The sequence below is a fragment of the Falco naumanni genome, chromosome 3 (genome assembly GCF_017639655.2).
Source record: "Falco naumanni isolate bFalNau1 chromosome 3, bFalNau1.pat, whole genome shotgun sequence".
NCBI classification, from domain to species: domain Eukaryota; kingdom Metazoa; phylum Chordata; class Aves; order Falconiformes; family Falconidae; genus Falco; species Falco naumanni.
The window spans coordinates 49,982,195-49,996,008 of NC_054056.1; the positions used below are offsets into that span (position 1 = coordinate 49,982,195).

Here is a 13,814-nt window from a genome sequence, read left to right on the forward strand (position 1 = left end):
GATCCATCTGTGTGCATTTCACCCACTCTGTTTTATACCAGTGTTTCCATTTTACGTTTGTAAGCAGATGTGCCAATAAATAGGTGAGTACCTGAGAAAGCTTACTGTTGCTGTCGGCTGCTGGGAAGGGGTAGCAAGCAGCATTCTTTGTGAGGCCAGGCCAGAAAAATACATTTGTGAGCAAACCCCAGATGGGCACAAACACAGCAGCCCGATCTGGTGGTTGGAAACACCAGTCTCTCTCAGCAGCCAAGCCCACTCCACAAATCCTTCATGTTTTCCTTCTTCTTTTTTTCCTCCTTTTTTCTTTGAATCTACTATGAGTTTTAAGCACACAGAACTTCCAATATACCACGTACACCTTGAACCTGAAAACAAAAATGAGCCTTGAAATGTGTTCTGATCTCTGGGGATCTAATTAATTTACTGATAGCAGTGAGTGCTCTTACAGCCTGAGCTTGTTTCAAATGTGTCACATCATTTCACTAAACACATTTTCTTTGTTACATCTAGTAGCCCCTAATAAATGAGTTGTACATTCTCATTTCTTCTTTATTAAAGCCACCTAAAAATTTTGTTTGGTTTAATTATAGCACTTTGTACTTTCCTGAAATTCAAATGCTTTTCAGTTAAGCTAATGGTGTTAATGAATGATATGCATGCAACTTCTAAAAGCATGTTGCCACAGCAAGCTGGTGCCTTTTTTCTTAGGATGTCAGCTCTCTGATGATGGGTCACAAAATTAAGGGCTTTTTTCTGTATACTCTAGTACCTCGGAAAAACACCTGAATATGCCCTGTTGAGTTTCCAGGGTTAAGCAACAGAAAAAAAAAAAATCTATTGAGGACACTGAGCAGCAATCTTCTCCAACAAGACATCAACTTGGAGAATTAACTACCTGTTTCAATCCTTTTGGTTAAAACCAATAGGAAGGTTACAGGGATAAAAACTTGTAGTTCTCTGACTCCTTTTATTCCAGTGTGACTTTTACAACAAGCTGTTATAGCAAAAACTTGAAGCACTGGTTCACTTTTTTCTGGTATGAAGCATAGCATTTTCAAGGCATCCTTAGTACACAATTATGTTATTTGACTTTTCCTTGACTAACACTTTTCTTCTGAAGGTTGTGCTGAGCAGCCACACATCAGGCTGAGGGTGCCAGTTGGTAATTTTTCTTTATTTTCATGGGGCACCAAGCAGGATCATGTTTATCAAACACATACAAAAGCCAACAGCAGACTGGCAGTGAGGCTCAAGCTGTGGCATCCTCACTCAGCTCTAAGCAATGGTGGCAAAACGCCCGGTATCAGTAACAGAGCTAAGATTTTACCATAGTCTTCTATTAGGATGTGATGATTGATTTACCCAATGTGGCACAGCTTTGGAAAGCCTGAAGGAAGACTGGTGCTTTGAAAAAGCAACTGATAAATCAGAGAAGCCTTTTATTGCAGGGGTTTGGGTTTTTTTTTTGATGCAGACTTTGCTGTGCTTATCCTTATAGAGCAATGAAGGCCGTGGATTGATTAACATTGATAACATGCAGCTGTGGCCTTGTTTTGAAGGCAGTGGGTTGATTGACATGGATGATGTGCAGCTGTAGCTCGTTCCTGCTACGTAGATGAATAGCCCTGAGGAGTGTAGGGGAAACGGTTGGAAGGAGGAGCAGTGTGGTCTGATCTCTGGAGGAAGGAGAAACAGCATGGACAGTAGAATCTGACTGACGGTAAAAGCCTTGTTGCAGCCTACTAGCTTGTTTGTGCTGCAGCAGTCCTCACTTATAGCAGCTCAGGATCAACTTCACACAACAATTTATGCTTGCACCATTGCTGGTCTTCAGGCAGGTGTTCCTGGAAGTTACTCCAAATAGCAGAAGCAAATAATTGAGGGCTAGGAGAAAGATACCATCCTGTTTAAAAGTACTCTGGTGTTTTTGTTTTGCAAGTTTTCAAAAGAATTATATTTCTCTTTCTGAAAATTCCCATGATTCTGCATTTTCTTTCCCAAGGTCCTTCCTGATTTCCTTGTGGGGTCACTCCTGAGCAATAAACATAGCTGTCAGAGCGGCATTTGCCTAAAGGACAGGGCTTAAGCTTCAGCACCACCTACCCAGGAGACTTCTCACGTGTGACCCCAGGAGTCAGGCTGGCTGCTCATCTCCGCTGTGGTTGTCCCATGTTCACCTTCTAGGTCTGCTTGCAGCACGGCAGCAATGCAGATCTGGGTTTGAACCTCGGATTTTCCACACTAGAAGCTCAAATACAAGATTTTGTTCTGCATTTATTTATGACTGACATCATCACATGCTATCATCTCCTTGGATTGTGTCAGCCATCCAAACTCAGACCAGCCTTTAGCATCTGTGAAAACATAGTGAGGGGTCAAACCAGCAGTGTTTAAGAGGTTCTAGATAGTTAATTTCTCACATTAGAAATTCAGTTTCTATATCTGAGTAGGTTCCTATTATTACAAATACTGTTTTATGATTGATACTATTCTTTTTAAAAAAAAAATTGGTTTTTTTTTTATTGCAAACCAGCCATTTTGGTACACTATAATTTCAGTATACACCTACCTGCTCACACCAGAAAGCACATGCTTACAGCATACATAATTTGTATTTCCACTGGTAATTATGGATGAAAATGCATCTTGCTTCGGAATAGAACAAAAATGGTACCTAAAAAACAATGTTAAAAATATTTAAAGCTAGAATCAAACCCGCAATGTTGTCTTAAATGCAGGATAGTGTTTTAGAACCTCTTTAAAGTGAGTATAAGTAAGGTGGAAAATTCTCTTCAAAATACCCTTTTTATATGGATTAAAATCCTAACCTAAATCTTGCTGCTATAAGCTTTTTGATCCTCCTGGTTTATAAAATCGCCTTCTGTTGCACATTATTATATTGTATCTCTAATTGTATAGCCTAATATTTTTATGCTTGGTATGTGAATTTGAAATACACTCAACACCTTTGCATCCTCTTTCTTCTGAAGCTAAATTTTTAGGCTAGTGCCTGTAGCGGGCTGGTGGCCAGAGGAGTCCAGCCTCGCAGCAGTGCTGCCATTCAGTCATTTGGCCCAAGCTGTGCTGGAAAGTGTCCACAGCTGCACAGCCAAGCTCGGGGTGCTGCACGTGGCACTGCTCTCATGGACCGCTGTACACGGACACAGTGAGGGTGAGGGCCAAGGCAGAAGTGAGAGTAAGTGCCTAAAAGGAGGGGTATTAGGAATTTTACAGTTAGGGTCTACTCTACTTCTGGATGCCCATCTTGTGCTCCTCCCACATATCCCCGCTCCCACTTCAAGATCGCAAATTATTCCTGCCCTCCCTTCCTGAGCATCTCTCTGTGTTGTTGTCTGATCTCTTCAAGCTCTCTCCCCAACATAAGAAGGACTTCTCAGGGAACAGATTACAATATGGGACTTCAGTTCTCTGTCAAGTTTCAGTCTCCAGCTGTGAAGAAAAGAAAAGCCCACAGTCCATGGTGCCACACAGCTTCTCCTGCCTGCAAAACCCCCTGATAAGATTTCTGCCCTTTGAGGCCCACTTTTAGCTCATTAACAGTCTGCTGCATCTTCTCCCATACTTTGTGTACTGCTGGTACTGTCCGTGGGATGGTTCAGCCCCATGGGCTGTGCTTGATAGCCTTGAGCTTTGACTTCTGCCTGGCTTTAGGACTCAAATTGGCTTGGGGGGGGGGGGGGGGGGGGGGAAATACTTTGCTGAGCTTCTTTTTTGTTTCAGTCTGTGCTGGTGGTCCTGTCCTCTTGCAGAGACTCAGCCACCGGCTTTGATGTGTTTGATGTGCAGCATCAGAGCAGCAATTGTCTCTCTTATGGTTTTACCTTCCTTCACAAACACTAGGTGGTTAAAAACAACTTTCGTTTCATGTTTTCTATTGAAAGCAGCACTGCCCACATTTCTCTGCTGCCATGTCACCAGTTGGCACTTTGTGCAGGCAGACCTGGCTGTATTTTGGGTCTAGTGCCAGCTGGCTATAAGCAAGGACAACTTCACTGCACCCCATGCGGACTCTCTGATGGGTAGAGGTTTCTGAATGTGCAGTCCTGGCTCCCTCTCTGCCACCATGCTGCATCCACAGAGGTGTTGCTCCCTTCAGAGCATCACGCCCCAGCCACATCGTCACTTTAAATCATTCCCTTTCAGCCTTCTGAAAGGCTTCAGGCTTTTATGTTGGAATAATGAAGCATAATAGTTTCAATTTTTTTAAGTACATTAGTTCAACTGTTCATTATCCCACGGCATACTTAAACCACACGCTTTTATGTGCCAGACAGCCCTGTTGAAGCATCTACACCTATAACTAAATGGCCAGGTGAAGGCCAAGCATACCATTTGGCATTTGGTCATAGGCAAAGGAGTAGCTAACAGCACCAGGCAGGTAATTGGATGCATGTCGTCAGGGCGGTGAATGTCTGAAATTGAACTTCTCAACTCCTAAGCTGCAACCAGCACGGACTGGTTGTAAATTCTGGATAATGCCCAGGCTAAACAAAAGTGTCAGATCCTGAATCCTCCAGTTAATAAAGAGCTACGAGAGAGAGTCAGCAGCTGGAAAGCTGGTTATACAGTGCACTTCTGCAGATAGACTGCTTAGACTGGGAAACTGAGGGCCTGGTCTCTGGAGAGAAGAGGTGTCCTGAAAGCCAGTGCCCTTGAGCAGGAGAAGAGTGCCTGGAAGGAGGGCAGTGTGGATTCCAAAAGAGGGGGCAGATCCTGGAGATCAGGATCACAAACACTGGGGGATGCCCCGGGAGCCCTGTTGGTTTTGCCAGGCACTGTGGCCGGCAACAGCAAGCCACAGTGGGGCAGAAATTGCCGTGACCATCCGTCCCATCTCCCCATGGGGAAGGGCAGTCAGGACCACCCCAAAGCCGCACCACCCAGTGAGCATGTGCGTGAGCAGCATGGGAAACAGGTGGGCAGCAGGCACATGGCCAGGTCTGTCCGGCTGGTGAGGCACTCTCTGGAGATTTGGTGTGCCTGCAGCCCTCATGCCTGCGGGTGCAAAGCAGCCGTGTCTGCCAGCTGCTCAGGGTCTGCTGTGCCAGCGGGGCCCCACCGGGCATTTGGTGTGCTTGCAAGCCTCCAGCAAATCCCAGTATCCAGCCTGGCAGCAGGCTGGTATTTCACTTGCTCCCACTCCTGGCAATCACCAGGTCTGTCCTGCTCCAATGACAGAAAGCAGCGGCAAGCCTGTTGCACCTGGTCAGTGGGCTTCAGCTGCTTCACACTGCCCCAGCACTTAAGGTTTTCTTTTTCTTTTTTTTTTTTTTTTTTTTTTATGATTTTCCTACTTTTAAATTTTAAATTATAAAAAAGAAAATTTTGTACATTGAAAAGATGGTTAGAGCTAAGACTGGGGGTGTTTATCAGAAAAACAGGGTCAGGAATTCACAACTACCCCTAAAACAAGCATTTAGCAATGCTAAGAAAGTAAGCCTTTAACATTAGATGTTAAATTTAAATGCAGCAAAGCATGAAAACATAAGCAGTTTCCTGCTTCCACTCACCTTGGATGGTGACTTCAGACAGATTTAGAGCTGTTTGGACATAGGCATGCAGGTGGAATTGGTCTGGAGATACATATGCAAATGTGCTGAAATGTGACAAGGATGGATGTGCGCAGGCAGTGGTGTCTCCTGAGTGCTAAGGCTGAGTGAGGATATCTGTAAGCATCTGTATCTTCTATGTCATGTGTCTTATGCCAGTATCATAGAAATTAGGACTAGCACTCCACTCATTTGTGTTAATAAATGTGCACAACTGCTGAGCCATGAGCCTTTTATTTGCATATAGTAAATCCTAATAAACCGCTTATTAGGCTTATTAGGCTTAAAGTCATGTGGGAGCATGTGACAAAATAGTACTCCCTTTCCTGGGTCCAAGGTTTACAACCATTGACATTTCTAGTAGGAAAAATTATTGTATGTTCATCATATTGATACTTAGCGGTTTCATGAGTACTTTGAGGTATGTCGCTAAGATGTGTAAAGACTCATTACTGGGGCAGTTTTTCACTGTCAGGAGGTGCACTTAAAAACCTGTTTGTGCTAGAGTTGTTCTTTTGTTAAGCAACAATCTGAAGTTCACAGGCACAAAATATTACTGGCAAAACTGACGTCTTTAAATTTAGGCAACAAGAGCTGCTCATGGAAAAAGGAGAGAGAAAGGTGTGCTGGCCATCTTCAGTCTTTCTGCAGCATTGAATTGGGTCCTGCTGTGAGTTTTGTTACGGACCTGAGGCACACATATGTATATTTAATAATTTAATTGCATCTGGAACAGCTGGAAAGAACATAAAAAACTGTCAAGTTAGCAGCTTCAGTTTTTTTCTCCACCCTCAGTCTTACAAGAATGAATCAAGATGAAGCTAGCAGCAGCTCCTAGCCATCAGACTATGTGCACCCTGTGTAGAGCTTTCCAGCAAGGAGAGGACTGCATGCCTACTGCCACCTCCTCAGAAGATGCAGAGCAGTTCTTCCTGCTCTCATGGCATCAGGAGGAACTCGGCTAAAAGCTGGACGTGGTGCCCACCTTGGCCCCCATTCTGCAGCCACCCAGTCCAAAGGCAGAGCAGAGCTTGCAGAATAAAGTGAGGCACACACAGAAACTTCCATTCAAAAACAGAGGTTCAGTTAAAAAGTAGTATATTGATTAAAATAAACAAGAGGGTAGAGCTTGAAAAGCTGGAAAGTTTTCCTGTGCCATTCACACATGTAAAATTTCAGGACTTTTTGTTGGAGCAACAGAACTATCTAACTGAAAACAGGTAAGTCATTGCCCTGTCTAAGTCTTTGGCTGTCTTAGGTATGTGTGGTTAGGAACCAGCTACATGCTAGGTCTTAATTTTCCCCCACTTTAATTTTATAATCCATAGTTGCAAAATATATGGAATATGCAGTGTATAAACCAGCCAAAGTGTTGATTGGATGCAATATGAAATAATCCGTATTGCATAAACCTGTTTTAAATACAATGCAATAAACCCTCTGTTGACTTTCAAAGGTATGAATGAATGACTTGATGAAATGACACAGTTAGCAAAGCATAATGATTCTATACAGCCTCTGAAATAGAGAAATTTCTTTTACTGCTTAACAGAAATGGGAGTCCTTTTCTTTTGTTTCCCTTTCAGGGATCCTGACACTCACAGAAAAGAATAGTTTTCATCTGGTTTTGTTCACACTTGAGAACAGACACCACAAACTGTTATATTAATATAGTAAATCTTCCTAGTAATGTGTTATCAATTTTCAGGTGTGGATTAGATTGATATTATAGTAAAACTACAAGAAATATCAATACATTATTAAAAAGCACACCGAAGCACCTATTCATAGTTTTGTACATTCTGCTTAGAAGCCTGTGACCTCAGCAAATTCTTCAGCATCCTCATGCAACGCGCTTTTCTCCCCTGATTTTAGTGTATGAACTGCTGATTACTTGGGGCTCAGCATGACTTAATTTTTCTTTGCTGGATGTCAACTTTGTTTTGCTGTATGTTTCAATTAACAGGTGTGTATGTAATATAGACTGCAGTGGATACAGCTTTAATCCTGTATGTGCTTCTGATGGAAGTTCCTATAACAATCCATGCTTTGTTAGAGAAGCATCATGTCTGAGGCAAGAGCAGATCGATATCAGGCATCTTGGACACTGCTCAGGTAGGCTTAATTTTGTTTTTCTGGTAAATATAAGTTCTGACATAAGTGGGCTTGGTAGAGCTTTCCCTTTCCCGTTTTTGATCAGAAGTCACTGATCCAGTTATCAGTGAACTCCCCACTTTTATTTATGTATTTTAGAGGTTCCCACAGAGAGGTATGTTTACACAACGTACATACATGCTGTGTTTACATTACCTTTCTTTGGCTGCTGTTACCTGGAAAGATGGCAAAAGCTCTTACAAGAATCTAAGCAATAGTCCAACGGGCCTTATATGAGGGGGTAGTAAGAAGCAGGAGAGCAAAAGGAATACCAGTGTGTTGCAAATGTCCTCTCTTGCTGCTGTGGGCTGTACAATGTGCTTCCAAGGTGAGTTGAGTTGGGGCCCCAATCAAACAAATATTTATCCGTTTCCTTTTTCAGTGTTGGAACAGTCCACTGAAACCCTCCGTCCACTGCCTTGTAGTTAATCCTGTGCATGACACTTCAGTTTTGGGGTGTTGCAGTTAGGACTTTCTCATAGGAATAACAGCTTTCCACCATCTCTTTGACAGTTACATCTAGATCTGTAACTTGAACAGTTCCAAAACCAAAACAGACTGTCACCAAGACCTCGCATAAGCCCGAGGTGTGCCACGTGTTGGTCTGGACCCTGGGGTTACTGACTGTTTCTGACCAAGTGTGCTACCAACCTGGTTGTATGGGTGAAACAATGTGGGAATGTGTCCAGTTTTACTGCAATTAAGATACTTCTTTGACTATTTTTCTGGCTTCTCAATGACATACATATAGTGGTCTGGTAGTAAGCCTTCCCTAATAGCTGTCCATGCATGTATTTATCATCTAGAAACAGATGATACAAACGCAGTTGGAAAGAAAGATGATGGCATGCAGTATCGGCCAGAGGTGAAAGGTACTGTGCTGACTGTGCTGTTTGGTTATGATTTCACAAGATGAGAAAACAGAGCATGCAGGTTCCTTCTTGTCTGCCTTACAGCTTTGATTTCTGTAACTGAGACAGACCTGTGAACACCTTTTTTCTTACAGCATGTTGCAATGCTGGCAAGAAGATGTGCACGGTTTGTGAGTTCTGCCTGCTGTATTCCTCCTCTAAGTTGCCCAGCTTCTCACCACCCTATGCAGTGGTCACAGGATTAGACTCCCCCCGAGTGCCGTGGAAATTACTTTACTGGAAGACTAGTATGAAAGAATGTCATCAAACTGTGACATTCCTGATGAAATGATGCAAACCTCTCTCATGTGATCTTTTCTGTTAACTTCTGGGGAAAAAATGGCAGATTCTGTATTTGTTAGGTTGTTTTACAATGTTTTTAGTAAAATAATATGCTGAATCACATTGATTGAAAATGTTTTATCTCTGTGAAGCTTACCTTACCTTTAATAACCTTAACATAAATGAAATAAGGCATAGTTTAACTTTCTGCTCAGTTATTTTATGCTACAGTAGTAGCCTGCATGTGTGTTAGGTACATCCTCAGAGCAAATATGCTTCTGCATGTCAGTGGCTTTTCTTCAAAGCATTGCTGTCCAGAACAAAACACCTCTGTCTTTCACAAGTTATGGCAAAGAACAGATCTGCATAGGTGTTAATCTTTTCTCCTTTTCTCTCAGAAATAATAGCATGGATAGAATAGAATAAAATAGTGTAGAGTACAGTACAGGAAAGTAGAACAGAATAAAATATTTTCAGTTGGAAGGGACCTACAAGAATCACCTAGTCCAACTGCCTGACCAATTCAGGGCTGACCAAAAGCTAAAGCATGTTGTTAAGGGCATTTCCCAAATGCCTCTTAAACCCTGACAGGCGTGGGGCATTGACCACCTCTCTAGGAAGCCTGTTCCAGTGTCTGACCACCCTCTTGGTAAAGAACTGCTTCCCAATGTCCAGCCTAAATCTCCGCTGCTGCAGCTTTGAACCATTCCCATGTGTCCTGTCACTGGATCCAAGGGAGAGGTGATCAGCATCTCCCACTCCAATTCCCCTCCTCAGGAAGCTGCAGAGAGCAATGAGTGGACAACGTGTCCAGAAGAATGCTGTGAGGGACATTATCAAAAGCCTTACTAAAACCCAGAAAAACTACACCCAGCACCTTCCTTTCACTCACTAGGCAGGTGACCTTTCCATAGGAGGATGCCAAATTAGTTAAAACAGGACTTTCCCTTTGTGGACCCATGTTGACTCTGCCTGATGCCTGCAGCATTCTCTAAATGCCTTTCAGCAGCACCCAGCATAATCTTCCCCATAATTTTCCCCAGGAACTGAGGTTAGACTAGCAGGTCTGCAGTTTCCCGGGTCTTCCCTCACACCCTTCTCGTACGTTGCAGTGACACTGGCTGGCCTGCAGGCAGCAGGGACCTCCCCAGGCTCCCAGAGCTTTGGCAGATGATCGAGAGGGGTCCTGCCATTACGTCCGCTAGCTCCTTCAGCACTCTGGGAGAATCCCAGTAGGCCCCATGGACTTGTGAACATTCGGATGATACAGCTGGTCCCTCACAACTTCAGGGTCTACAAATGGAAAATGATCATTCCCACACTCGTGGTCCTCTGACTCTGGGGACTGGGCAGCCCAAGGTGCATCAGTACTATTAAAGGCTGAGGCCAAAAAAACCCACTGCATGTCTCGCTTTTTCCTCTTCCCTAGGAGTCAGATGACCATTCACAACAAGTATCAGTCCAATGCTTTTATAGACGTCCTCTTGCTATTAACGTACTTAAAAAAAGCCCTTCTTGTTGTTGGACACAACACTGGCCAGATTCAACTCTAACTGAGCATTGGCCTTTCGTGTCTTCTCCCTACACATAAGAACCATGGCTGTGGAACCTTCCTGTGAAGCCTGACCTTGCTTGCAGAGATCATACAATCTTTTTTCCTCTTGAGCTCCGTGAGGAGTTCCCTGTTCAGCCAAGCTGGTCTTCTGCCCCACTTGCCTGACTTGTAACACGGAAGGATTGACTGCTCCTGTGCTTCTAAAAGAGGCTTCTATAAAACTGACCAGCACTTGTGGACCCCTAAGCCCTCAGAAGCAGGTTCCCAGGACACTCTGCTACATAGCTCCTTGAATAGCTTAAAGTTTGCTCTCCTCAAATCTAGGGTACCAACTCTCCTGTCCTTTTTTCTCATTACACTGAGAATTTTAAACTCAGTTTTTCATAATCACTGTGGCCAAGACAACCACCTACCATCACATCCCCCACAAGTCCTTCTCTATTCGCACACAGCAAGCCTGGGAGGGCATCTTTCCTAGTTGGCTCACTGAGTACTTGTGGCAAGAAGTTATCATCTCCCACCAGCCTTGAGAATTTCCAAGACCTGCTTGTCACAGCAGTATGATGTTCCCAGTTGATGCCTGGGAAATTGAAATCTCTCATAAGGACAAGGGCTACCAATCCAGAAATTTCTTTTACTTTCCTGAAAATAACTCATCGGTGCTTGCACCCTGGCTGGATGATGGGTAGTAGACACCCACTTAAACATCTCCTTTGTCTTCCATCCCTCTAACCCCCACCCAGAAGCTCTCAACCACATCATCATGCCCTGCCTATCTCTCCTGAACAGCCTGCAGCCCCCCATCCCAGCACTCCATTCATGGGACTCATTCCACCAAGTCTCGCTAATACCGATGATATTGTAGCTCTGGGAACCAACCAACACTTCCAGTTCATCCTGTTTGTCTCTCATACTGCATGTGTTGGTGTACAAGCATTTCAGATATGCTCCTGAGCCCTCCGTGCTCCCAGGAGCAGTGCAAATGTTCCCACCAGCATTGCCACCCTCAGGCAAGGCCATGCCAACTCTTGGCTTACCTACTGCAATCCGGTTGGTATCCCCTTCCTCCATCGATTCTAGTTTAAAGCCCCCTTGATCAGTCTCACCAGCCTACACCCAAAGATGCATTTTCTCTATCAGGACAGGTAGATCCTGTCAGGCCCAGTATACCTGGTGCCTCAAAGGCTCTTCCATAGTTTAAAAATCCAAAGTTTTGGTGGAAGCAGCAATCCCAAAGCCAGGTATTGATATCTTGGTCTCACTTGTTTCTTCCAAAGTCTCCCCCCATCATTGGAGGATTGAAGAGAATGCTACCCGAGCTCCCAGATTTTTTTTAGCATTTTCCCCAGGGCTCTGAAATCTCTTTTGATCAATCTCAGACTTTTTGTTGTACCTCATTAGTACCCATGTGAAGGAGCAGGAATGGATTGTTGTCTGAAGGTTGTTCTAAGCTCTTCAATCTTGTGGTGACATCCTTAATTTGGGCCCCAGGGAGGCAGCAAACTTCCCTGAAAAAAGGATCTGGTCTGCAAATGGGTGCTTCTGTTCTGCACAGGAGGGAATCGCTAATGACTGTAACTCGCTGTTGTTTCTCCTCAGCACTGGTCTTAATGCAGATTTTGTTGCGAGATGTTGGTATCTTCTCTTTTAGCTCTGGCCTTTAGTTTTTTCTGTCATTATACTTTTTTTGCACTCCCATGGCCTCCCAGAGTAAAGACATCCCACCATTGCTTTCAACATTCCTTGTGTTCTTATTGAAAAGCCACACAGTGCTGAAAAGCTCTATATATTTTTCTTTTTTTACAAATTTTCTTATTTTCACTCCATATAATATACCAGTTGGAATGATTTAATGTCAATTTTCACTTATATTATGAAGGCATAAAAGGCTCCAAATAGAATATACATCTTATTATGCGATGTAATGAAACACCACTTTTTCTTCCTATTTAGAAGAAGTTGCAGCTTTTTATTCATTGCATATAAATTGCCCTTGAAATCTAGTTAGTGGAAAAAACATTGTATATAATTATTATTATTAAAGTATATAGCTTGTGCAGTCTGAAGTTCAGCAAATGATGTGCACGGAGGGAGCCTTGTGCAAAGGAATTGTTTTGAAATTTTTTTAGGTAGTAGTCAGGTCTTATAGTGGGAGCCTAAATTGAACTACTTTGAATTATTTTTTATTCCAGTACAAGAGAATGGTCCACACTTCCATCTGTTTGCTTTTGCTTTAAATTCCTGTGAGTTATTCTTGTTAAACCTGTTCTCTGAACATGTAATACCTTCTACTCTCTGGAGCCACAGCCGTGACAGTCTGCTTCTCCTGCAGGGCAAAAGGCTGCCTAAAGTTACATCAGAAAGGTCTCTCTTCCCAGATTCAGCTGGCTTGCTGGTTTTGTTGTACCAAGATGAGCATCAGGGTTTCAGTTTTCGTGCATGCCTCTTCCTTCTAGTGAAGGATCTGAACTCTTATATCCAGTCACACTTTCAAGGTTCCTATACCAGTTAAATCAGAGCTTCACTTTGGATCTCTGAAGCAGTCTAGCAGGCCTCTAAGTTTAAAAATGGATTCCCATTAATAGGTGGGTAAATGTTTGGTTTACACTTGGAATCACCTCCTGCATTTAACAACATCTCTTTGCTTAATACAAGTTTTGCCTCTGACTTGGGTGGCCATGGTTACCTGGCCATCTTTCATGGGACTCACAATAAATTAATGAGTACATACATTAAAAACCAGACATGGTGCAGCTATCTGAACAGCCTAATATAATTGTATGTAGCTTATTGCTAGGCTTTGATTGGGACTAGATGTGACAGTAATTAGCAGCTTGGGGTAGGAAGGCGGCAACAGTTTTGGGATGACACAACCCCACTTTTCTCCGCTTGGATGTGCCGTGACACAGTCTGTTCATTCAGGTTAGTAGTGGACACATGTCTTCTGTATCTTTGAAGCATAGCCTGAACCAACAGGCTTGCTTATATCTAAAACCTCTAATAGCTAGATATTTTTTTCCTCCTGGAACAATTAGAAAACATTCCAGGAAATGTTCAGGGAAAACCTAAAACAGCATGCCTTTTTTTTTCCTTATATAAATACATTCTCTTTCTTGCTGGTGTTATTGAAATATCCACAACTGTATAAGAGATTTCTTCTTCACAGTCCCTTTTTGCTTTGCACCTGCAGTTGATTATAATCTTGTATTTCTGATGCTATAGTCTATTGCCATGGAAATGAACTTAATTCCACAATTACCCTCATAGCTTTAGATTCCTGCTCTTTAAAGAAGTTCATTATGAAATATCAACTTCTGTGTTTAGGACATTTTTACAGAA

General features: G+C 43.1%; 1 protein-coding gene across 2 annotated transcripts in view; it reads left to right on the forward strand.

Moving 5' to 3' along the window:
- The window catches only part of TMEFF1 (transmembrane protein with EGF like and two follistatin like domains 1), a 130,004-nt gene that overhangs the window by 107,658 nt on the left and 8,532 nt on the right, over positions 1-13,814 (forward strand). Inside the window, exons 6-7 of one of the 2 annotated variants that reach the window (XM_040588617.1) lie at positions 7,540-7,688; positions 8,534-8,599. In XM_040588617.1, the coding sequence (XP_040444551.1) occupies positions 7,540-7,688; positions 8,534-8,599 (215 nt within the window). The remainder of the gene's footprint in view (positions 1-7,539; positions 7,689-8,533; positions 8,600-13,814) is intronic. The other variant, XM_040588618.1, reaches the window with a different exon arrangement.